We start from the raw sequence: 24,922 nt of genomic DNA on the forward strand, positions 1-24,922 counted from the left end.
CTTACAATGATTTATGTCAAACTGTAATGTAGTTTAATTGCATTTTTCTCCATTAAGTACCTGCCAGCCTCTCTGGACTTGATCCCAAGGATATTGTGGCAGTGCTGAATGAGGAGGGAGGCTACCATCAGATCGGACCCGCTGAGTATTGTACTGACTCCTTCATTATGTCAGTGACCATAGCGTTTGCCACCCAACTGGAGCAGGTGAGGATTTCCCTCAGATTAGTGATTCATGCAGAACTTGGAAACATTTTATTTTTTAAAATATGCCTTCTAAGTATTAAAAAGATTTGCAAGTAGACTTTTTTACTTTTTAAAAGTAATTTAGAAAAATGTTTTCTTCCACATCAGAAAGCATTTTTGCTTTAGGAAAAGTAATTGGAATAATCTTGATTATAAGAGAATAAATTAAGTCTCAGGAGTTAGAAGAAAGACAATCAGCAAACATTGTTTCACATTGTATACTGTGTTGCATGGTAAGGCTGGTATAAAAGGATTTTTTTCAAAGTATTGAATAAATTGCTTTATGGAAAAATACGCAGTGTGAGGAACACCTGGTCTCAGTCACACCTAACAGGTGTCAGATCTGGAATTAGATTTTACCTCACTTACAAGCTAATGAATTAGTCTATTACGGTTTCTTGAATGCTAGCAGAAGACAGAGGTTCCTGGGTCAGAGACAAAGGACTGCACAGTGAGCAGTCCATACCAGCATGTTCCCTTCAGTTCCCCTGACCCAAAGCTGTGTGGGGTGGTACAGAGGGACCCAGGTTGTTCCGCACACAGTGGGGTTTGCGTCACAGCTAAGGAACACAGTGCTTAGGGAGTATACCACTTTTATTGTAAGCAGTCCTGATCTCTGTCCAGGAAAGTGTTCGTTGCTTTCTCAGGGTTACCAGCTGCATACACAGCACTGGGAGCTGGCCTGGGTGAGAGTGGTCAGGGCCTCTCAGGCTTGGCTCAGTCAGCAGAACATGCAGAGATGCTCAGGGCCCATGGTAGACCATCTCTTCTCAGTAGTGGCTCAACACAAAATTAGCTGTTAGTCTGTTATCTTCACACAATCAAGTCTAGTTTCCTTAATATGTTGGTTTGTAGCAGCTGAAATAAATTATCTTCAAAAATAGGGAATATGGCTTGTGACTCTAAAATTTTTATCAGACTATCCACTTTCTTAGAGATAAAAAAATTCCTACATAGTATACATTCACAAGTGAAATGTGAGTTAGTGACCACATATTTATCTGACTTGGAAGATTTATCAGTTAAAAATTTTTCTCGGGAAATATGTTTAACTGTGTCACACTGAATTCATGCCCACTATAAGAAGTACTTATGTATGTACTCTTTGAGCTTTACTCTTTCTCTCCTAGTTTGGTACTGTCATTTCCTTATTGATACTTGATGTATGTACTTTTGTCTTTCTCCATCAAGTTCCTTATATTTCTTTTCCTCATAAAACTCTGTTTGTGGATTGCCCTAGCTGAATATGTCACTCTGGTTGGGGACAGCCAGATGTCTGCTGTCTTTTCATTAACCACATCAGAACATACATTAGATAATGTGTCTACTGCATTTTTACTGTATTATTAAATATCTGCAAAGCGTTTTAAATTGCTACTTTTAATATTCAACTCCCTAGGGAGGCATAATTGTTAATATGCATCAGTCACTTATTATGCATTATGTTCTATGAATTGAGCATTGTGCTATTTTGCATATGTTGCATTTTAGTCCTACTGCAACTTTAGGGCAATAAACTAAGGAGACATACCTTTTCTGATGCACTTTAGTGATTTAGAGCATGATGCTATAATGCTGTAGAATGTAGGAATGAACTCAGAGCAGGAAGACTACACTGTTTCTAAATCCAAGGATGATAAAGGATTTGTAAAAGAATCTCTTTCAGTGAGAATTACTCAGAATTAAATGTACTGTGAAACATTGAAAGTTACATGTTTGTTATAAGTTTTACTGCTTTCTGATTATAGAAGGAAGGAAAATAAAAAAAGAAGTCTCTTCTAACTCAACTCCTCAGAAATTATCACTATTAAGGGTAGTATATTTTTTCCATAGACATTTACCCATTCACATAACAACATCTGACTATGTACTAGGCAGAGTTATAGAATTGAACATGTATTATCTCTTTTAATCCCAACAACCCTAAAAGAAAGAGTGAAAGATGAAGTGGTCAGTCCAGGGCTTCACAGCAAGCCATCAGTAGAACCAAGTTGTGGTTGGAGGCTTACCCCAGAATGTGCGCTCTTAACAGCTGCAGGTTATAGGTGCTGCCTCTCAGGATGTATAAATCCATATAACCAAATCCACAAGGTTAAAATTGCAATTAACACATTTTAAAGTATAGGATTAAATAACTATATTAAAATAAGCTTTTTTATAAAGTAATAAATGACTAAGTACTACGTGAAGTTAGTTTATACTTTATGTTAAATAATAAATAACTTGATTAATTATTTACTGCATGCTTTGTATTAGGCTGTTTTAATCTAAGTAGTTAGTACTTTTCACAAACTGTCCTGTGACTTTTTTTTTACCTAACAGTATGTCTTAGATTACTTTCATGTCAGTATAGCATTATTTAGCAGCCACACTGTTTGATAACTCTAACATTTTTAAGCCATCTACTATTGATGAACACATCAATTATTTATAGTTTATTTTTTTAACAACATACTAGCAAGCATTAAGGGTCTGTTAGAATATATTTTATATTTTATGGGACAAGAATCTCATATCTTCATCTTTTGTGACAATGAAACTACCAGCTTTGAGAAGTAACACTTCTAGTACAGAAGGCTTCCTTTTGTACCTGTTATAGGTCTCCAAATTTTGACAAAGTGGCTAAAAAGCTTTTTTCTCAAAGGCCTAGACTAAGATGTTACATTAAATAGCCTGGGTTAAGATTTTTAAAAAACCTCATTTATAAAGAGGATGGCAGGATAAAGATATGAAATAAGGTATGAGGAAATAAGGAAAGCCCAGTTTAAAATATTTTACCACTGTCTTGTAGAATAGGCCAGTTGAATGAAATGTAAACTTCAAAGAAACATGAATCTATAAAAATATTTTAGTTTAATTAATTTTTAAAGTTTATCTGAAGAAAATCATAATTTGGCAGAGATTTAGAAATTTTAAATGATTAATAATAAGAGTTGAAATGAAAAAATCAACATTTTAGTAAATATTGTTGAAGTTAACCAGACATTTCATAAGCATATTTAGTGGTTTACAAAGTAATACTCTTTTTCTTTTTCTTTTTTCTTTAAATGTTTAGTTAATTCCATGTACCATGAAACTTCCAGAAAGACAGCTTGAATTTTTCTTTTACTATTGTTTATTGGGAAATGATGTTACAAATGAACCCTTCAATGATTTGATCAACCCAGACTTTGAGCCAGAGAGAGCATCTGTTCGAATACGCAGCAGTATAGAAATACTTCGTGTTTACCTAGCCCTTCAGTCTAAACTTCAGGTAAGTACTGCAGAAAATTGTTTTTTTTGTTGTTGTTGTTTTTTTTGTAGATAATTATTTTTTTATTGAAGGGTAGTTGACACACAGTATTACATTACATTAGTTTCAGGTGTACAACATAGTGATTCAACATTTATATACATGACAATTCTAGGTACCAGCTATCACCATACCAAGCTGTTACAATATCTTGACTATATTCATTACATCCCGGTTACTTATTATTTTACCATTGGAAGTGAATACTTTTTTTTTTGTGAGGGCATCTCTCATATTTATTGATCACATGGTTGTTAACAACAATAAAATTCTGTATAGGGGAGTCAATGCTCAATGCACAATCATTAATCTACCCCAAGCCTAATTTTCGTCAGTCTCCAATCTTCTGAGGCATAACAAACAAGTTCTTACATGGAGAACAAATTCTTACATAGTGAATAAGTTCTTACATGGTGAACAGTACAAGGGCAGCCATCACAGAAACCTTCGGTTTTGCTCATGCATTATGAACTATAAACAGTCAGTTCAAATATGAATACTCATTTGATTTTTATACCTGATTTATATGTGGATACCACATTTCTCTCTTTATTATTATTATTTTTAATAAAATGCTGAAGTGGTAGGTAGATACAAGATAAAGGTAGAAAACATAGTTTAGTGTTGTAAGAGAGTGTGTCTGTAGACTATGTGTTAATCCAAGCTAGACAAGGGCAATAAAACATCCACGTATGCAGAAGATTTCTCTCAGAACGGGGGGGTGAGGTTCTAAGCCTCACCTCTGTTGATCCCCAATTTCTCACCTGATGACCCCCCTGCGACTGTGCCTGTCTTAGGTTGTTCCTCCCTTGAGGAATCTTACCCGTCTCTGGCTAACCAGTCATCTTCCAGGGCCATACAGGGAAATGTAAAGTTGGGAAGTGAGAGAGAAGCCTTATTGTTTGAAATGGTTAGCTTTTTATTTCTTTGCATATTTATGCCCTGTAGCTTCTATGCCCAGCATTTGTCTTGAGGTATCTTTACCACTTGGAAGAAATATGATACTTGGTAAATTTAATATGAGGCATGAAGAAAATTGTTTTTTAATAGAGATGATTTTTTAAGTGTTTGAGAGGTACCTAAATTCTGTCCTGTTTCAGTAGTGAAGGTCACCATTCTGCCACATCTTTTAATTGTTAGGAGTTTTACTGACTTGTAAAGTCTTAGTGTAATAGTTACTTTAGACTTTTAGGAGGTATTACCTCCTTACCTAGTTTCTGTCAGAAGAGGTGTATCAGTTAAGTCCTTTATAATAAAAAATTGTACATGGAGCCTAAAGTTGTGGGCACAAGGAAGGTTTCATTATTATGAGTAGACATAGTAGATCTAGGCACACAGCTCACCCTCTACATTTCAGAATTGACATACCTTATTGTGATTAGAAGCAAAGAGATAACCCAGCTTTCTAAAACTACTGCCCTTGTATTGAGAACTTTTTGTAAACTAATTTATTTTATTTTACTTTTATTAAGGTATCATTGAAATACACTCTTATGACAGTTTCACAAGAAAAACAATGTGGTTATTACATTCACCCTTATTATCGAGTCCCCCCCCCATACCCCATTGCAGTCACTGCCCATCAGTACAGTAAGATCTACAGAGTCCCTACTTGTCTTCTCCATGCTATACTGTCTTCCCCATGACCCCACACACACCATGTGGACTAATCATCATATCCCTCAATCCCCTTCTCCCTTCCTCCTCACCCACCCTCTCTCCCTCACCCCTCCCCTTTGGTAACTGCTAGTTCCTTCTTAGAGTCTGTGAGTCTGCTGCTATTGTCTTCCTTCAGTTTTGCTTCGTTGTTGTACTCCACAAAGAAGGGAAACCATTTGGTATTTGTCTTTCTCTGCCTGACTTATCTCACTGAGCATAATATCTTCTAGCTCCATCCATGTAGTTGCAAATGGTAGGATTTGTTTCTTATGGCTGAATAGTATTCCATTGTGTATATGTAGCACCTCTTCTTTATCCGTTCATGTACTGATGGACACTTAGGTTGCTTCCATATCTTGGCTCTTGTAAATAGGGCTGCAATAAACATAGGGGTGCATATGTCTTTTTGAATCTGAGAACTTGTTTTCTTTGGGTAAATTCCTAGGAGTGGAATTCCCAGGTCAAATGGTATTTCTATTTTTAGTTTTTTGAGGAAACTCCACATTGCTTTCCACAGTGGTTGAACTAGCTTACATTCCCACCATCAGTGTAGGAGGGTTCCCCTATCTCAGCATCCTCATCAACATTTATTGTTCCTAGTCTTTTCCATGTTGGCCATCCTAACTGGTGTGAGGTGGTATCTCATTGTGGTTTTAATTTGCATTTCCTGATAGTTGGCAATGTGGAGCATCTTTTCATGTGCCTGTTGGTCATCTGAATTTCTTTGGAAGAAATTTTTTAATTTTTAATTTCCTCTACCCATTTTTTAATTGGGTTATTTGTTTTTTGGGTATTGAGGCATGTGAGTTCTTTATATGTTTTGCATGTTAACCCCTTATCAGAGATGTCATTTACAAATATATTCTCCCATACTGTAGGATGCCTTTTTATTCTGCTGATGGTGTCCTTTGCTGTACAGAAGCTTTTTATCTTGATGTAGTCCCATTTGTTCATTTTTGCTTTTATTTCCCTTGCCCAAGGAGGTGCGTTCAGGAAAAAGTTGCTCATGTTTATATTCAAGAGATTTTTGCCTGTGTTTTCTTCTAAGAGTTTTATGGTTTCATGATTTATATTCAGGTCTTTGATCCATTTCAAGTTTACTTTTGTGTATGGGGTTTGACAATAATCCAGTTTCTTTCCCTTGTATGTAGCTGTTGAGTTTTGCCAACACCAGCTGTTGAAGAGGCTGTCATTTCCCCATTGTTTGTTCATGGCTCCTTTATCATATATTAATTGACCATATATGCTTGGGTTAATATCTGGACTCTCTATTCTGTTCTACTGGTCTGTGGGTCCCTTCTTGTGCCAGTACCAAATTGTCTTGATTACTGTGGCTTTGTAGTAGAGCTTGATGTTGGGAAGCATGATCCCCCCTGCTTTATTCTTCCTTCTCAGGATTGCTTTGGCTATTTGGGGTCTTTTGTGGTTCCATATGAATTTTAGAACTATTTGCTCTAGTTTGTTGAAGAATGCTGTTAGTATTTTGATAGAGATTGCATTGAATCTGTAGATTGCTTTAGGCAGGATGGCCATTTTGACAATATTAATTCTTCCTATCCATGAGCACGGGATGTGTTTCTGTTTATTGGTGTCTTCTTTAATTTCTCTCATGAGTGTCTTGTAGGTTTCAGGGTATAGGTTTTTCACTTCCTTCATTAGGTTTATTCCTAGGTATTTTATTCTTTTTGATGCAATTGTGAATGGAATTGTTTTCCTGATTTCTCTTTCTGCTAGTTCATCATTAGTGTATAGGAATGCAACAGATTTCTGTGTATTTTGTATCCTGTAACTTTGCTGAATTCAGATGTTAGATCTAGTAGTTTTGGAGTGGATTCTTCAGGGTTTTTTAGGTACAATATCATGTCATCTGCAAACAGTGACAGTTTAATTTCTTCCTTTTCAGTCTCGATGCGTTTTATTTCTTTGTGTTGTCTGATTGCCGTGGCTAGGACCTCCAGAACTATGTTGAATGAAAATGGGGAGAGTGGGCATCCTTGCCTTGTTCCTGATCTTAAAGGAAAGGCTTTCAGCTTCTCACTGTTAAGTATGATGTTGGCTGTGGGTTTGTCATATATGGCCTTTCTTATGTGGAGGTACTTGCCCTTTATACCCATTTTGTTAAGAGTTTTTGTCATGAATGGATGTTGAATTTTGTCAAATGCTTTTTCAGCGTCTATGGCAATGATCATGTGGTTTTTGTCCTTTTTGTTGATGTGGTGGATGATGTTGATGGATTTTTGAATATTGTACCATCCTTGCATCCTTGGAATAAATCCCACTTGATCATGATGGATGATCTTTTTGATGTATTTTTGAATTCGTTTGCTAATATTTTGTTGAGTATTTTTGCATCTGTGTTCATCAGGGATATTGGTCTGTAATTTTCTTTTTTTGTGGTGTCTTTGCCTGGTTTGGGTATTAGAGTGATGCTGGCCTCATAGAAGGAGTTGGGAAGTATTCCCTCTTCTACTTTTTGGAAAACTTTAAGGAGGATGGGTATTAAGTCTTCACTAAATGTTTGATAAAATTCAGCATTGAAGCCATGTGGTCCAGGGGTTTTGTTCTTAGGTAGTTCTTTGATTACCAATTAAATTTTGTTGCTGGTTATTGGTCTGTTCAAATTTTCTATTTATTCCTGGGTCAGCCTTGGAAGGTTGTATTTTTCTAGAAATTTTTCCATTTCTTCTAGGTTATCCAGTTTGGTAGCATATAATTTTTAATAGTATTCTCTCATAATTCTTTCTGTAGTGTCCATAATGATTTTTCCTTTCCCATTTCTGATTGTATTTATGTGTGTAGACTCTCTTTTTCTCTTGGTAAGTCTGGCTAAGGGTTTATCCATTTTGTTATTTTCTCGAAGAACCAGCTCCTGCTTTCATTCTTTCTATTGTTTTATTCTTCTCGATTTTATTTATTTATGCTCTAATCTTTATTATGTCCTTTCTTCTACTGACTTTGGGCCTCATTTGTTCTTCTTGTTCTAGTTTCATTAATTGTGAGTTTAGACTGTTCATATGGGATTATTCTTCTTTCCTGAGGTAGGCCTACATTGCAATATACTTCCCTCTTAGCATGGGCTTCGCTGCATTCCACAGATTTTGCAGTGTTGAATTATTGTAAGCCTAATTTTTAAGTTGGGCTGTATTTAAAAGTGAACCTTACCTAGTAAAAATACTGTTTCTTTTTTTTGTGATTGCTTTTAGTCATACTGAAATGGAACAATGAAAAATAGGGTTAGGTAGTCACTTGTTTAAAGTCATCGAGAAGTCAGTAGACTTGCTTGCATTTTGAGTAGCAGGTGAGAGAGGCATAAGAAATTTTAGTAGGGCTAAATTTTAGATGTTGTTCTTCTAAATCTAAGGTATTAGAAAGCTGAAGACTATATAAAATGTTGAAATGCAGGAAAAAAAGCAGTTTGAGTTTTATTCTATATTTAATACATCAGTCATTTCCAAAAGTATTAATTTTGATTCTCATGGGCATATTAAGTCATAAAAGTCCTTTCATCTCCAACCTATTAAAAATATCACACCTGAAAGCATTGAGACTAAGTTGTAGGTCATTGCTGATGTTAGAACTAAAAATATTTTCATGTAATGATTGATTATTAATTATTCATGTAAATGCTAAGTTTACCACGGCTTCAATTAAGGGAAAAGAATCATTATACAACATACCTGGTACAGCCGCCTTTTTGTAGTTGCAAAAAATGTTAATGTCAGCGCTTTGATTAGCTGTCAGTGATGAGCAGTACATTCCACCTCAGAGGTGTATTCCCTTTTACTTTTTACTGTTAGACACTCTTTTGTAGAGAGAGACTGAAAAGCAGCAAAAGAGAAATATGGTGCTTTATGGGTGAATAGAACAATTACTTGAGCTTCTTTAATTTCCATAAAGGTTTGAATACACTAACATTTTTTATAACTGAGTTTAAATTAATGTTGAAATTGAAATAGAAAAAAAATGGAGTATTTGTTTTCTGTTTAAATTCATGTATCCATGATATAATTTGCAAATGTAAAACAGCATAATAAAATACTAAAGTAACCCTAACTCACCAAGGAAAGAGAAAACGGTGGTATACACATACACACACACAGAGTACTGAAAGAAAAATGAAAAAGAAGTAATAGCTTTATTACTGAGTTGTTGATAAACTTAGTTCCTGACAGTTTGAATAATCATGTGTGAGAATCCATTAATTGTCTCTGCAAGACAATAGGATAACCTGTATTATACTTTCCTTCCATGCCTCATTTTATCACTTCTGTTAAGTTTATATGTTTAGGAGAAAGGAGAAAATATCAAGCCCTCTTTGGATTCTCCCTTTTGTATTAGATTCATCTCTGCTGTGGAGACCAGTCACTTGGAAGTACAGAAGTACCCTTAACCGGGTTACTGAAAAAGGGTAGTACAGAAATCAACCAACGTCCGGTCACAGTTGAGGGGGCTTTTATCCTTGAGCCTCCAAACCGAGCCAAACAAAAGCTTGCTCCTATTCCTGTGGAGCTAGCCCCAACTGTGGGAGTGTCTGTGGCTTTGCAGAGGGAAGGCATGGACGCCCAGGCAAGTAGTGACCCTCCTTCCCCAGCTCTGGTATCACTCATGATATAAAAGCTGAACCTCAGAAGAGCAACCTAGCATAAGAAAGTATTTACTACTCTTAATTAGTTGCCTATGTTTTAGGAGACTTCCTCTCAGAAAAGATGTTTTTCAAAAGCACTGTGGCTTCCACTGCTGTGGTTTATAAGTGACAGTTTATCCAGAACCTTTCAGTGCAGTCTTTACATGTAGGGGGACCCGCTCCCCAGCCCCCACCCCAGTTCATAGTCGATGACCATGGCAGAGAAGGAACTATGGCAAAAGAGTGAAACATTTTTAGACCTGTTTCTGGGAATCTGCATTAGTGTTACAATTTTTATTGACTCAAGCTTAGCTAAGAAGAGGTTTTTGGTTCATAAGTGCTTTACCACATACTCTTTAGACAACAGAGATGGGTGTTTATTTGTATATGTCTTTTTATTGCATATAGTCCCAGAATCAACTTCTGTATTCTGTTCTTTTAAAGAACTGATCTTTATGTATGTTATGAATTAAAGATAGAAAAACTGAAGCGAGAGTTAAAAAATATATATATGCGCATGTTTTTAGAAGGTGGTAGAGCAGAGAGGAAGAATATCATACAAGATACCTGATTTTGTTTTTAGCAGTATAGGCTTCCATTTGTATTGCCTTGGTAGGAATAACCATTCCCAGGGACTCCTATGCCTGACTTATTTTATTGAATATCCCTTCTTTATCCACTAGGATGCATTTTAGTACTCAGGCCTGGATATCATATTTCCTTCCTGTTCATCTTCTTTTTCTGGTCCTAGATGCGATAAGAAAATTTGCAAATTATGAAGAAAAATAGACTAGGAATATCCAAACTGGGAAAGGAAGCTTATATTTTTAGAAAACCACGTCACATCTTTTGCTTAATTATGAAGGAAAATTCTTTGTAAATTGTACTTTATTTAAAAATTGTTTTTAGTCTTTAATTGAATTAAAGACCCAGAATGAACATGAACCACAGCATTCAAAGAAGAGAGTTTTAACCCCCATAGAGGAGAAGACACTTACTGGGCCCAAGTCACCAAGCATGTCCCCTGTTCCACCTCAAAACCAGTTACCTCCAACAAAAGAAGATGCAACAGAGAGTGAGGTGGAAAGCTTACGGTATGATAAAGTCACAAAACCAAATCCAAAGGGTAAGATGTCCTTTTTTCTCTTTTGAAACTTTTTATTTGGAAATAATTTCAAGCTTAGAACAAGTTAACGGAAAGTATTAACTAGAAATACTCATGAACCGTTTACCCAGATTTGCTTGTTAATATTTTATTCATTTTCTTTATCATTTGTACTTGAGATCACTGCAAACTGTGTCCCCATTTCTGTTTTTTTTTATGTCCTTTTTACAAATCTTTTTGGTATAGATTTTGCAGTTATCTAATAAATGACAGAGTTTTCATGGATTCTAAGCAAAAAATTGGGAGTTCTTTTAAGACCCAATAATGTGTGGTGGTGTAAAAAGAAAAAATTCAATTTAAAATAATTACAATCTATTTAATTTCATAATACAATTTGCTAAAAGGTAAGAGAATTTTTCATCTACTTCCTTATCAGCAATAGTAGGTGATTCAAAAGAAATTAAGGAATATAGTTCTTGCAAATAGATATTTAACTAGTAAATTCATGAATATCTTGAATTTGTTGCAATTTTAGAGGAAATAAGTACTCCTGTTATAGTAAACTCATAATCATTTTTGATCCTAAAGGTAAGGGAGAGTCTGAAAATGCATATTTATCTGGGTTTATAATATGCTTCCACCCATTGCATAAGGATCTACAGTTATATGCAGTAATGTAAGTAATCAGAGCAAGTGGTGGGTTAGAAGTTAGAAGTTTGGGTGCGAGTGGTAACTGTCACCGAGCAGCTATAGGACTTGGGCCATTCACAACATGTCTCTGGTCTGTAATAGGATTAGACCAGATAGCTCTGTCTTTTCAAGTTTTAACTTCTTGCTAAACTTTGTCATATGTGCTTAAACTAACCAAAACTACTTTTTAAAAAGTGGTGCAATTATATCTGCAGGAAGTCTCAAACACAGCTTTTTGAATACTAAGTTATGTTCATGTACCTCATGGAAAAAAGTTAGTGCCTTACTCAATAGATATGCCAGGCTACTGTCGTACATTTCTGCATCAGTTTTGTGTCCTTTTAGGTTTTACAATAAGTGTTGAGAGTGAGCTCTTTTTTCCATAGTTCCATAATGGGAATTAAAGCCTACATAATTTGAGGCAAATTGCTTTCAGAAGTTTAGCTTCAGTTCATATGTTTATAAACCCAAATAGTCAAATTTTTTGTTTGAAGGTAAATGAGATGACATCTTGAAGTAATGTAAAGAACTTAAGAGAAACTGTTAAATGGAATTTTCAAACAAAATTTTGTGTTCATTTTAGCTATCAGTTCTTCTGTACCTGCTTCAGTGGCCCAGCCAGGGTTGACATCGAATGCCTCAGAAACAGCTTCAGGACAAAAGGTTGCTGTTCCAGCAACATCGCATCATTTTTGCTTTTCAATAGACTTAAGGAGTATCCGTGATTTGGAAGTTGGGTTTCCAATCAACTGCATATTAAGGTGCGATATAGCTTTGTTTCAAAGCATTTTCATAGGAGAAATGCCTTTCCTACATTTGGGTAGTTGCTGAGGGAGAAATGTTACCAAAGAAGCGATCACATTTGTTAAGCCAGTGGACTGTAACGGGTAAGGCTGTGTCTTGTGATTTGGAACTTAGACCAGGGTGGCAGTGGTGGCACTGACAATGAGAAGTATAGAATTTACCTATTCTGGTATAATTATTATAGATTTTCATAATAATTTATTAGTGCTCCTACTTAAAAACAGTGACTCTTGAACCTAAATTGTGTTGTTTTGGGAAATAACCACAGTTAAAAATAATGGAAGTATGATATCTTACTTTCCTATAAAACTGTATTATAATGGGAGTTTATATCCTCAATACTTACATTTTGTAGCGGTGAATCTAAAAACCTTGTTTAATGACTATAAGTGGAATGTGCCTACACTGTTAAATATAAAGAAGCAAAATATATGTACATATATATATAATCAATATATATATATATATATATATATATTTATTTCAGTCAAATGGCTTTCTACAATAGTTTTTTTGTTTTGTTTGTTTTTTGTAGATAATTATTTTTTATTGAAGGGTAGTTGACACACAGTATTACATTAGTTTCAGGTGTACAACACAGTGATTCAACATTTATATACATGATAATTCTAGCTACCAGCTATCACCATACAAAGTTGTTACAATATTTTGACTATATTCCTTATGCTATATATTACATCCCGGTTACTTATTTATTTTACAATTGGAAGTGCGTGTATATATATATATATTTTTGTGAGGGCATCTCTCATATTTATTGATCAAATGGTTGTTGACAACAATAAAATTCTCTATAGGGGGGTCAATGCTCAATGCACAATGATTAATCCACCCCAAGCCTAATTTTCATCAGTCTCCAGTCTTCTGAAGCATAACGAATAAGTTCTTACATGGAGAACAAATTCTTACATAGTGAATAAGTTACATGGTGAACAGTACAAGGGCAGTCATCACAGAAGCTTTCGGTTTTGCTCATGCATTATGAATTATAAACAGTCAGTTCAAATATGAATACTCATTTGATTTTTATACTTGATTTATATGTGGACACCACATTTCTCTCTTTATTATTATTATTTTTAATAAAATGCTGAAGTGGTAGGTAGATACAAGATAAAGGTAGAAAACATAGTTTAGTGTTGTAAGAGAGCAAATGTAGATGATCAGGTGTGTGCCTGTAGACTATGTGTTATTCCAAGCTAGACAAGAGCAATAAAACATCCACGTATGCAGAAGATTTCTCTCAGAACAGGGGGGGTGAGGTTCTAGGCCTCACCTCTGTTGATCCCCAATTTCTCACCTGATGGCCCCCCTGCGACTGTGCCTGTCTTAGGTTGTTCCTCCCTTGAGGAATCTTACCCGTCTCTGGCTAACCAGTCATCTTCCAGGGCCATACAGGGAAATGTAAAGTTGGTAAGTGAGAGAGAAACCATATTGTTTGAAAAGGTTAGCTTTTTACTTCTTTGCATATTTATGCCCTGTGGCTTCTATGCCCAGTATTTGTCTTGATGTATCTTTACCACTTGGAAGAATTATGATACTCGGTAAATTCGTTATGAGGCACGAATTCTATTTAAGGGTTGTAATTAGGAAGGAAGAAGAAAAGCTATAGAAGTAGAAGGCGGAAGAAAACTTGGAAAGATTGATTATTTCTTTGACATATCTTCTTGTACAGTAACTTCAGCTTGTATAGGTTTTAAATTACTAATTAAATTGTGCGCACACATTAACATAATAGGAGTGCAGTTACATAACCAAAGCATACCTGTAATTACCAGCCATCTCCAGTGAAACCAAGAAAACCAGTTAGGCACCTTAGGCATTTGTGAAAACTTATCTATGATATGGTGGATATTGTCCAACTGAACTTGAACCGTCTGAGAGAAATCAGACAAAGCAACCCATTCCTGGGGACTGTTACATCCCATATGTTCTTTTCTTTTTTTAGATAATTATTTTTTATTGAAGGGTAGTTGACGCACAGTATTACATTACATTAGTTTCAAGTGTACAACACAGTGATAAAACATTTATATACATAATTCTAGGTTCCAGCTATCACCCTACCAAGCTGTTACAGTATCTTGACTATATTCCTTATGCTATACATTACTTATTTATTTTTTTTTAATTACTTTTTAATAATTTAATAAATTACTTATTTATCCCGGTTACTTATTTATTTTACCATTGGAAGTCTGTCCTTTTTTTTTTTTTTTTGTGAGGGCATCTCTCATATTTATTGATCAAATGGTTGTTAACGACAATAAAATTCTGTATAGGGGAGTCAATGCTCAATGCACAATCATTAATCCACCCCAAGCCTAATTTTCGTCAGTCTCCAATCTTCCGAGGCATAACAAACAAGTTCTTACATGGAGAACAAATTCTTACATAATGAATAAGTTACATACTGAACAGTAAAAGGGCAGCCATCACAGAAACTTTCGGTTTTGCTCATGCATTATGAACTATAAACAGTCAGTTCAAATATGAATACTCATTTGGTTTTTATACTTGATTTATATGTGGATACCACATTTCTCTCTTTATTATTATTATTTTTAATAAAATGCTGAAGTGGTAGGTAGATACAAGATAAAGGTAGAAAACATAGTTTAGTGTTGTAAGAGAGCAAATGTAGATGATCAGGTGTGTGCCTGTAGACTATGTGTTAATCCAAGCTAGACAAGGGCAATAAAACATCCACGTATGCAGAAGATTTCTCTCAGAACGGGGGGGTGAGGTTCTAAGCCTCACCTCTGTTGATCCCCAATTTCTCACCTGATGGCCCCCCTGCGACTGTGCCTGTCTTAGGTTGTTCCTCCCTTGAGGAATCTTACCCGTCTCTGGCTAACCAGTCATCTTCCGGGGCCATACAGGGAAATGTAAAGTTGGTAAGTGAGAGAGAAGCCTTATTGTTTGAAATGGTTAGCTTTTTATTTCTTTGCGTATTTATGCCCTGTAGCTTCTATGCCCAGCATTTGTCTTGAGGTGTCTTTACCACTTGGAAGAATTATGATACTCGGTAAATTTGATATGAGGCACAAATTCTATTTAAGGGTTGTAATTAGGAAGGAAGAAGAAAAGCTATAGAAGTAGCAGGCGGAAGAAAACATGGGAAGATTGATTCTTTCTTTGACATATCTTCTTGTCGAGTAACTTCAGCATGTATAGGTTTTAAGCTACTACTTAAATTGCGCACACACATTAACATAATAGGACTATAGTTACATAACCAAAGCATATCTGTAATTACCAGCCATCTCCAGTGAAACCAAGAAAACCAGTTAGGCACCTTAGGTATTTGTGAAACCTTATGTATGATATGGTGGATATTGTCCAACTGAACTTGAACAGTCTGAGAGAAATCAGACAACTTAAAACAACCCATTCCTGGGGAATGTTCACATCCCTTATGTTCTTTTAACAGTAAATAGTCTGTAGTTGTAAGATTTTGGAGTGCTACGATTTGCACTTCTCCTAATTCTTGGTTGAGTTCCAACAGTATAGATCCAGTCAAATTTGTTGTTTTACTGTATGCACAGGCCAGCTTAGATATCTCCTTCTTCATTCCCATGGCAAGTCCAGGAACCGGTGGGATGAGTGCATCTACAGCTGTAGCAGCGCGTGGATCTTTGTTGGGGTTTTTTGATGATCATCTTCTGGTATGAGTCTTCCAGAGAGTGCTGATGTTGGAAGTTCTTTTTCATATCGTATCTTAGTTCATTTTCAGGGTAGCCCAATTAGGCTTTGATCCTCTGTATAAACACAAACAGATCCTTTGCCTACACTTTTATATGCCCTTTATACCATTGTGTAGAACTCATTGGAGGTCACCACACAGGAACTGCCTTTTTTGTTGTTGTTGTTAACATTAATCTACACTTACATGACGAATATTATGTTTACTAGGCTCTCCCCTATACCAGGTCCCCCCTATAAACCCCTTTGCAGTCACTGTCCATCAGCATAGCAAAATGTTGTAGAATCACTACTTGCCTTCTCTGTGTTGTAGAGCCCTCCCTTTTCTCCTACCCCCCCATGCATGTTAATCTTAATACCCCCCTACTTCTCCCCCCCTTATCCCTCCCTACCCACCCATCCTCCCCAGTCCCTTTCCCTTTGGTACCTGTTAGTCCATTCTTGAGTTCTGTGATTCTGGTGCTGTTTTGTTCCTTCAGTTTTTCCTTTGTTCTTATATTCCACAGATAAGTGAAATCATTTGGTATTTCTCTTTCTAGGCTTGGCTTGTTTCACTGTGCATAATACCCTCCAGCTGCATCCATGTTGCTGCAAATGATTGGATTTGCCCTTTTCTTATGGCTGAGTAGTATTCCATTGTGTATATGTACCACATCTTCTTTATCCATTCATCTATCGATGGACATTTAGGTTGCTTCCAATTCTTGGCTATGTAAATAGTGCTGCGATAAACATAGGGGTGCATCTGTCTTTCTCAAACTTGATTGCTGTGTTCTTAGGGTAAATTCCTAGGAGTGGAATTCCTGGGTCCAATGGTAAGTCTGTTTTGAGCATTTTGATGTACCTCCATACTGCTTTCCACAATGGTTGAACTAACTTACATTCCCACCAGCAGTGTAGGAGGGTTCCCCTTTCTCCACAGCCTCGCCAACATTTGTTGTTGTTTGTCTTTTGGATGGCAGCCATCCTTACTGGTGTGAGGTGATACCTCATTGTAGTTTTAATTTGCATTTCTCTGATAATTAGCGATGTGGAGCATCTTTTCATGTGTCTGTTGGCCATCTGTATTTCTTTTTTGGAGAACTGTCTGTTCAGTTCCTCTGCCCATTTTTTAATTGGGTTATTTGTTTTTTGTTTGTTGAGGCGTGTGAGCTCTTTATATATTCTGGACGTCAAGCCTTTATCGGATGTGTCATTTTCAAATATATTCTCCCATACTGTAGGGTTCCTTTTTGTTCTATTGATGGTGTCTTTTGCTGTACAGAAGCTTTTCAGCTTAATATAGTCCCACTTGTTCCTTTTTGCTGTTGTTTTCCTTGCCCAGGGAGATATGTTCAAGAAGAGGTCACTCATGTTTATGTCTAAGAGGTTTTTGCCTGTGTTTTTTTCCAGGAGTTTAATGGTTTCATAACTTACATTCAGGTCTTTGATCCATTCTGAGTTTACTTTTGTATATGGGGTTAGACAATGGTCCAGTTTCATTCTCCTACATGTAGCTGTCCAGTTTTGCCAGCACCATCTGTTGAAGAGACTGTCCTTTCGCCATTGTTTGTCCATGGCTCCTTTATCAAATATTAATTGACCATATATGTCTGGGTTAATGTCTGGATTGTCTAGTCTGTTCCATTGGTCTGTGGCTCTGTTCTTGTGCCGGTACCAAGTTATCTTGATTACTATGGCTTTATAGTAGAGCTGAAATTGGGGAGTGAGATCCCCCCTCCTTTATTCTTTTTTTCTCAGGATTGCTTTGGCTATTCGGGGTCTTTGGTGGTTCCATATGAATTTTTGAATTATTTGTTCCAGTTCATTGAAGAATGTTGCTGGTAGTTTCATAGGGATTGCATCAAATCTGTATATTGCTTTGGGCAGGATGGCCATTTTGACGATACTAATTCTTCCTAGCCACGAGCATGGGATGAGTTTCCATCTGTTAGTGTCCCCTTTAATTTCTCTTAAGAGTGACTTGTAGTTTTCAGAGTATAAGTCTTTCACTTCTTTGGCTAGGTTTATTCCTAGGTATTTTATTTTTTTTGATGCAATTGTGATTGGAGTTGTTTTCCTGATTTCTCTTTCTGTTGGTTCATTGTTAGTATATAGGAAAGCCACAGATTTCTGTGTGTTGATTTTGTATCCTGCAACTTTGCTGTATTCTGATATCAGTTCTACTAGGTTTGGGGTGGAGTCTTTAGGGTTTTTTATGTACAGTATCATGTCATCTGCAAATAGTGACAGTTTAACTTCTTCTTTACCAATCTGGATTCCTTGTATTTCTTTGTTTTGTCTGATTGCCGTGGCTAGGACCTCCTGTACTGTGTTAAATTACAGTGGGGAGAGTGGGCATCCCTGTCTAGTTCCCGATCTCAGAGTTTTCAGCTTCTCGCTGTTCAGTATAACGTTGGCTGTGGGTTTATCATAGATGGCCTTTATTATGTTGAGGTACTTGCCCTCTATTCCCGTTTTGCTGATAGTTTTTATCATGAATGGATGTTGAACTTTGTCAAATGCTTTTTCAGCATGTAGGGAGATGATCATGTGGTTTTTGTCTTTCTTTTTGTTGATGTGGTGGATGATGTTGATGGACTTTCGAATGTTGTGCCATCCTTGCATCCCTGGGATGAATCCCACTTGGTCATGGTGTATGAACCTTTTGATGTATTTTTGAATTCGGTTTGCTAATATTTTGTTGAGTATTTTTGCATCTACATTCATCAGGGATATTGGTCTGTAGTTTTCTTTTTTGGTGGGGTCTTTGCCTGGTTTTGGTTTTAGGGTGATGTTAGCTTCATAGAGTGAGTTTGGGAGTATCCCCTCCTCCTCTATTTTTTGGAAAACTTTAAGGAGAATGGGTATTATGTCTTCCCTGTATGTCTGATAAAATTCTGAGGTGAATCCATCTGGCCCGGGGCTTTTGTTCTTGGGTAGTTTTTTGATTACCGCTTCAATTTTGTTGCTGGTAATTGGTCTGTTTAGATTGTCTGTTTCTTTCTGGGTCCGTCTTGCAAGGTTGTATTTTTCTAGGAAGTTGTCCATTTCTCCTAGGTTTCCCAGCTTGTTAGCATATAGGTTTTCATAGTAGTCTCTAATAATTCTTTGTATTTCTGTGGGTTCCGTCGTGATTTTTCTTTTTTCATTTCTGATACTGTTGATTTGTGTTGACTCTCATTTCCTCTTAATAAGTCTGGCTAGAGTCTTATCTATTTTGTTTATTTTTTCGAAGAACCAGCTCTTGGTTTCATTGATTTTTGCTATTGTTTTATTCTTCTCAATTTTATTTATTTCTTCTCTGATCTTTATTATGTCCCTCCTTCTGCTGACCTTAGGCCTCATTTGTTCTTCTTTTACCAATTTCGATAATTGTGACATTAGACCATTCATTTGGGATTGGTCTTCCTTTTTTAAATATGCCTGGATTGCTATATACTTTCCTCTTAAGACTGCTTTTGCTGTGTCCCACCGTAGTTGGGGCTTTGTGTTGTTGTTGTTATTTGTTTCCATGTATTGCTGGATCTCCGTTTTGGTTTGGTCATTGATCCATTGATTATTTAGGAGCGTGTTGTTAAGCCTCCATGTGTTTGTGAGCCTTTTTACTTTCTTTGTACAGTTTATTTGTAGTTTAATGCCTTTGTGGTCTGAATAGTTGGTTGGTAGGATTTCAGTCTTTTGCAATTTACTGAGGCTCTTTTTGTGGCCTAGTATGTGGTCTATTCTGGAGAATGTTCCATGTGCACTTGAGAAGAATGTGTATCCTGTTGCTTTTGGATGTAGAGTTCTGTAGATGTCTATTAGGTCCATGTGTTCTTGTGTGTTGTTCAGTGCCTCTGTGTCCTTACTTATTTTCTGTCTGGCGGATCTGTCCTTTGGAGTGAGTGGTGTGTTGAAGTCTCCTAGAATGAATGCATTGCATTCGATTTCCCCCTTTAGTTCTGTTAGTATTTGTTTCAGGTATTTTTTGAAGTGGTGTATTGAAGTCTCCTAGAGTGAATGCATTGCATTCTATTTCCCCCTTTACTTCTGTCAGTATTTTGTTGGTGCTCCTCTATTGGGTGCATATATATTTATATTTATAATGGTTATATCCTCTTGTTGGACTGAGCCCTTTATCATTATGTAATGTCCTTCTTTGTCTTTTGTTACTTTCTTTATTTTGAAGTCTGTTTTGTCTGATACCAAAATTGCAACACCTGCTTTCTTCTCTCTGTTGTTTGCATGAAGTATCTTTTTCCATCCCTTGACTTTAAGTTGTGCATGTCTTTGGGTTTGAGGTGAGTTTCTTGTAAGCAGCATATGAATGGATCTTGCTTTTTTATCTATTCTGTTACTCTGTGTCTTTTGATTGGTGCATTCAGTCCATTTACATTTAGGGTGATTATTGAAAGGTATGTACTTATTGCCATTGCAGGCTTTAAGTTTGTGGTTACCAAAGGTTCAGGGTTAGCTTCTTTACTATCTTACTGTCTGACTTAACTCACTTGTTGAGCTATTATAAATGCAGTCTGATGATTCTTTATTTCTCTCCCTTCTTATTCCTCCTCCTCCCTTCTTCGTATGTTGGGTGTTTTTTTCTGTGCTCTTTTTAGGAGTGCTCCCATCTAGAGCAGTCCCTGTAGGATGCCCTGTAGAGGTGGTTTATGGGAGGCAAATTCCCTCAACTTTTGCTTGTCTGGGAATTGTTTAATCCCTCCTTCATATTTAAATGATATTCGTGCTGGATACAGTAGTCTTGGTTCGAGGCCCTTCTGTTTCATTGCATTAAGTATATCATTCCATTCTCTTCTGGCCTGTAAGGTTTCTGTTGAGAAGTCTGATGATAGCCTGATGGGTTTTCCTTTGTAGGTAACCTTTTTTTTTCTCTCTGGCTGCCTTTAATACTTTGTCCTTGTCTTTGATCTTTGCCATTTTAATTATTATGTGTCTTGGTGTTGCCCTCCTTGGATCCCTTGTCATGGGAGTTCTGTGTACCTCTGTGGTCTGAGAGGCCATTTCTTCCCCTAGTTTGGGGAAGTTTTCGGCAATTGTTTCTTCAAAGGCACTTTCTATCCCTTTTTCTCTCCTTCTTCTAGATCCCTATAATGCGGATATTGTTCCATTTAGATTGGTCACACAGCTCTCTTAGAATTCTTTCATTCCTGGAGATTCTTTTATCTCTGCATCAGCTTCTCTGCATTCCTGTTCTCTGTTTTCTAGTCCATTAATGGTCTCTTGCATCTTGTCCATTCTGTTTTGAAGTCCTTCCAGAGCTTGTTTTATTTCTGTATTCTCCTTCCTTAGTTCTTGCATATTTCTCTGCAAGTCCATCAGCATGGTTATGACTTTTGTTTTGAATTCTTTTTCAGGAAGACTGGTTAAATGTATATCCCCATGTTCCTTCTCAGGGGAAGATGTAGCAGATGCCGAAGCTGTCTGGGTTAGTCTTGTCTGGATCATAGTTTTTTGCCTTTTCATGTTGACAGGTGCTATTGACTGTCAGGTGGGAGGGCCAAACTTTTCACTTGCTACTGGCCTTTCTTTACTGGGACAACTGCGACCCCTAGTGGCTTGTGTTGGGTAATTGCGTGTAGAGTGGGTCTTTGTGTCTTGCCTGGCCGGAAGGGAGAAATTTCCCTTTCTGTTGGCGGAGTTTGTCTCAGGCTGCTTCTCTGCTTTCGCAGCACCCGCAGGGGTGATGGATGGGTTGACTGTTTGGCTGTTTACCTCCGTGAAGGTTCTCAGAGCTGTTGCCCAGGGGGTTAGTGCACCTGGTTTTCCCTGTAATTTCCAGCCACTGGGCTGTGACCTGTGTTATATCTGTCCAGCTGTTAAGTCCCTGTCCCTTTAAGACTTTCAAAAATCACTCGCTTTTCTTTGTCACAGGGGCATCAGCTTCGGAACCTGCTCAGAGATCTTGCTGCCCTGTTTCCCTAGTTTTCAGCCCTCCACACATGCACTGTGTCTGTGCTCTGGTGCGGGTGGCTGGGGCTGGGTGTTTAGCAGTCCTGGGCTCCCTCTCCCTCCCACCGGGAGCTGGGGGGAGGCGTGTTCATGTCCCGCCATGCCGGGGGTTGTATCTTACCCCTTTCACAAGGCGCTGGGCTCTCACACGTGTGGATGTAGTCTGGCTGTTGTCCTGTGTCTTCTGGTCTCTCTTTTAGTATTAGTTGTATTTGTTGTATTTTCAAAAATATATATGTTTTTGGGAAGAGATTCCCACTGTCCTACTCACGCCGCCATGTTGGCTCCGCCCTGCCAATAGTTTGTTTTTAATAATAACTTTTCATAGACTTTTGCCTAATGTATATGCTAAGTATAATAAAATAATGTGTTTTAGTTTGTAGTATTTCATTTCTCCTCGTAAATTTCTTTGGAGCAAGCATTAGTATTTGTAATAACATTGATGGTCTTTATGTGATTAAAGTGAGAAAATCTTTCTGTCCTGAAAGATTTTCAATCCAGGATTCAATCCAATAGTGGATTGCATTACCAGGAATGTCAGCAACTACACATTGCTTCCTGCTATTGTTTGAGGCATACCTGGCTTTTCAAATGCATAAACCAACTCTTACTTGCATGTACTTTTTCAGTTGTTTGATTTCTTATCAGGTTGTTTCCAAATTCCTCTGAGCTTCAATGTGAATAATAGACCCAAAGGGACCCAGCACTAAGTTCATGAATTCATAGAATGGGAGAGTGTCCATCACAACTTAAGTTTGCATTTTACCTCATGTTAGGTGCTGAGAATCATTACTAAAACGTGCTTTAATTTGAAAAGTGAAGGCCAGAAAAAGGCTTTCTATCACAGCTTTTCTCAAAGGGCTTATATGGACCATCTCAAAATTGTTTTTAGAATGGAATTATTACTTATTCTCTTTAATTTTTGTCTTTTCTCCCTCCACTCCTTAAACTGAGATCTCTTTTCTGCTGTCCTGGAGAATTTGATCTTAGGATACCTAGAGATGATGTTGGCCAGAAACATAGAAACATAGGAATGACCTAAAATTAAATGGATGCTGTGAGGGGGGAGCCTTGTGCAAGCCCACTAAGAAAGCACTAATGTTAGTTGTTGGGTTTCCTTCTTGCCACAAGGTCCATTAGTTTAATCATTAAGTGCTTACATTGTGCCAGCACTGTGCCTGATATTAGGGATACATGGGCTATGTGAATAAAGAGCTAACCTAGGAAAGAAGATAGATTCAGAAAAAAGTCAGTATGTGAGGGAGGCTACAAGTTTACTTGGCAAAGAAAAGGGGAAAGAACATTTCAAACTGAAGAAATAGTAATGATCCACTTAACACTCTACATAGAATTCTCTTGATAAGGACTACTAGACCTGTCTTTGATTCATTTTAAGGTACTTTTTAAAGTGCTAGCTGTTTAACTTGCTCTGGTAAGTTTTATGTTGTCATTTCTGCATTGGTGTGCAATTGCAGTCTGCAACTGTACCATGGAATTCGTGAAATTAACACTGGTATTTGAAGAAGTTTAATGCGTTTGCCTTTTAAAAAATAATCAGTACATCCTGGAGTGGAGTGATAGGGGATTGATTTTTCTCTCTGTGAGATGAAGATGGCCTAATTCAGTAGATATGTAATCATATAGGAATTGAATGATTGGATAGGATTCTTGTAGGAAAATCAGTTTTTACTAGTAGGGTTTAAATTCTAGTTTTTATAATGAATAACAAGATACGAGATGAAATTTAAATGAGCATTATCATATCTTTACATTTGGCTTTAAATACAAAAAATAGTTTAGCAGTAGTCAGCATTCTACCATTTAATCTGGTGTGTTTTTATGATGAAGAAATTGTGTTATGTCACCCTTCAATTCATGTGTAGTATATTTGAGTTGCTTTCATCCTTGATTCTCAGTTTAAAGACAATAACATGTATGCATCCTTTTGGAGTTAACTAAGGGTTTTTTAGCCCATAAAAAATCAGGACATTATCACATAAAGGAAAATAGTTTTAGAAATTAAATTTAGCAAATATTTATTGAGTGTATATTATACGGTGAAAACTGCCTATTTGTTCCTGGAAGTGCAAAGATTAAAAAGATAGGACCCGTGCCCTCCAGGAATTCTTAAACAGATGGCAGTTTGGTTTGTTTGTGGAGTCATTTTCATTCCTACGAAGTGTATAAAAATAGCTGTCTCTTCTGCATTTGGTGTCATTACCTTCAAAGTACCAGCATTCTCCTCCTTCCCCAGAAGGTCATTGAAAGATACTTGTAAAGCAACTTTGGCTACTAGTGCTATACAAATAATGTATTTTTTCTTTAATTTCTGTAATTATTATATAAACACTGAAAATACTTGTATGATTTTAAAGTTGGTGATAGGAGTAAAACCATGAGTTTGTACCATTTATCTATTTAAAAATTCTATTAATTCATAATATTCATATTATATATATTTTAAACAGACTATCAATCTCATTAGATTGATAAATTATAAGACCATCAAACTGTATTTAAAAATTTTTTTTTCCTCAAATTTTAGGTACTCGTATCCATTCTTTGGAAGTGCAGCTCCTATTATGACTAATCCTCCTGTAGAAGTTCGAAAAAACATGGAAGTTTTTCTTCCCCAGTCTTACTGTGCATTTGATTTTGCAACTGTACCTCAGCAGCTGCAAGATACCTTCTTAAGGTAATGTGTACGTGGTGTGTATGATAGTATTCTCTCAAATCAGCTCTTGAAAATTTGTACCTTATTAATAAGAGGAATTCCTATAAGTTTAAACCCACAGCAGTTTATGCATTTGAGAATCTAGAAACAAATATACTAGTAACATCTGTGACAT

The 24,922-nt window shown here is 36.6% G+C and overlaps 1 protein-coding gene across 3 annotated transcripts in view; it reads left to right on the top strand.

Annotated features, from left to right (window-relative positions):
• Positions 1 to 24,922, top strand: part of CEP120 (centrosomal protein 120) — a 94,734-nt gene that overhangs the window by 22,181 nt on the left and 47,631 nt on the right. For all 3 annotated transcript variants that reach the window (XM_036903172.2, XM_036903171.2, XM_036903174.2), the window contains exons 5-10: positions 58 to 206; positions 3,301 to 3,498; positions 9,535 to 9,762; positions 10,730 to 10,946; positions 12,199 to 12,376; positions 24,619 to 24,768. In XM_036903172.2, the coding sequence (XP_036759067.1) occupies positions 58 to 206; positions 3,301 to 3,498; positions 9,535 to 9,762; positions 10,730 to 10,946; positions 12,199 to 12,376; positions 24,619 to 24,768 (1,120 nt within the window). The remainder of the gene's footprint in view (positions 1 to 57; positions 207 to 3,300; positions 3,499 to 9,534; positions 9,763 to 10,729; positions 10,947 to 12,198; positions 12,377 to 24,618; positions 24,769 to 24,922) is intronic.

Source organism: Manis pentadactyla, chromosome 13, assembly GCF_030020395.1.
Source record: "Manis pentadactyla isolate mManPen7 chromosome 13, mManPen7.hap1, whole genome shotgun sequence".
Taxonomy (NCBI): domain Eukaryota; kingdom Metazoa; phylum Chordata; class Mammalia; order Pholidota; family Manidae; genus Manis; species Manis pentadactyla.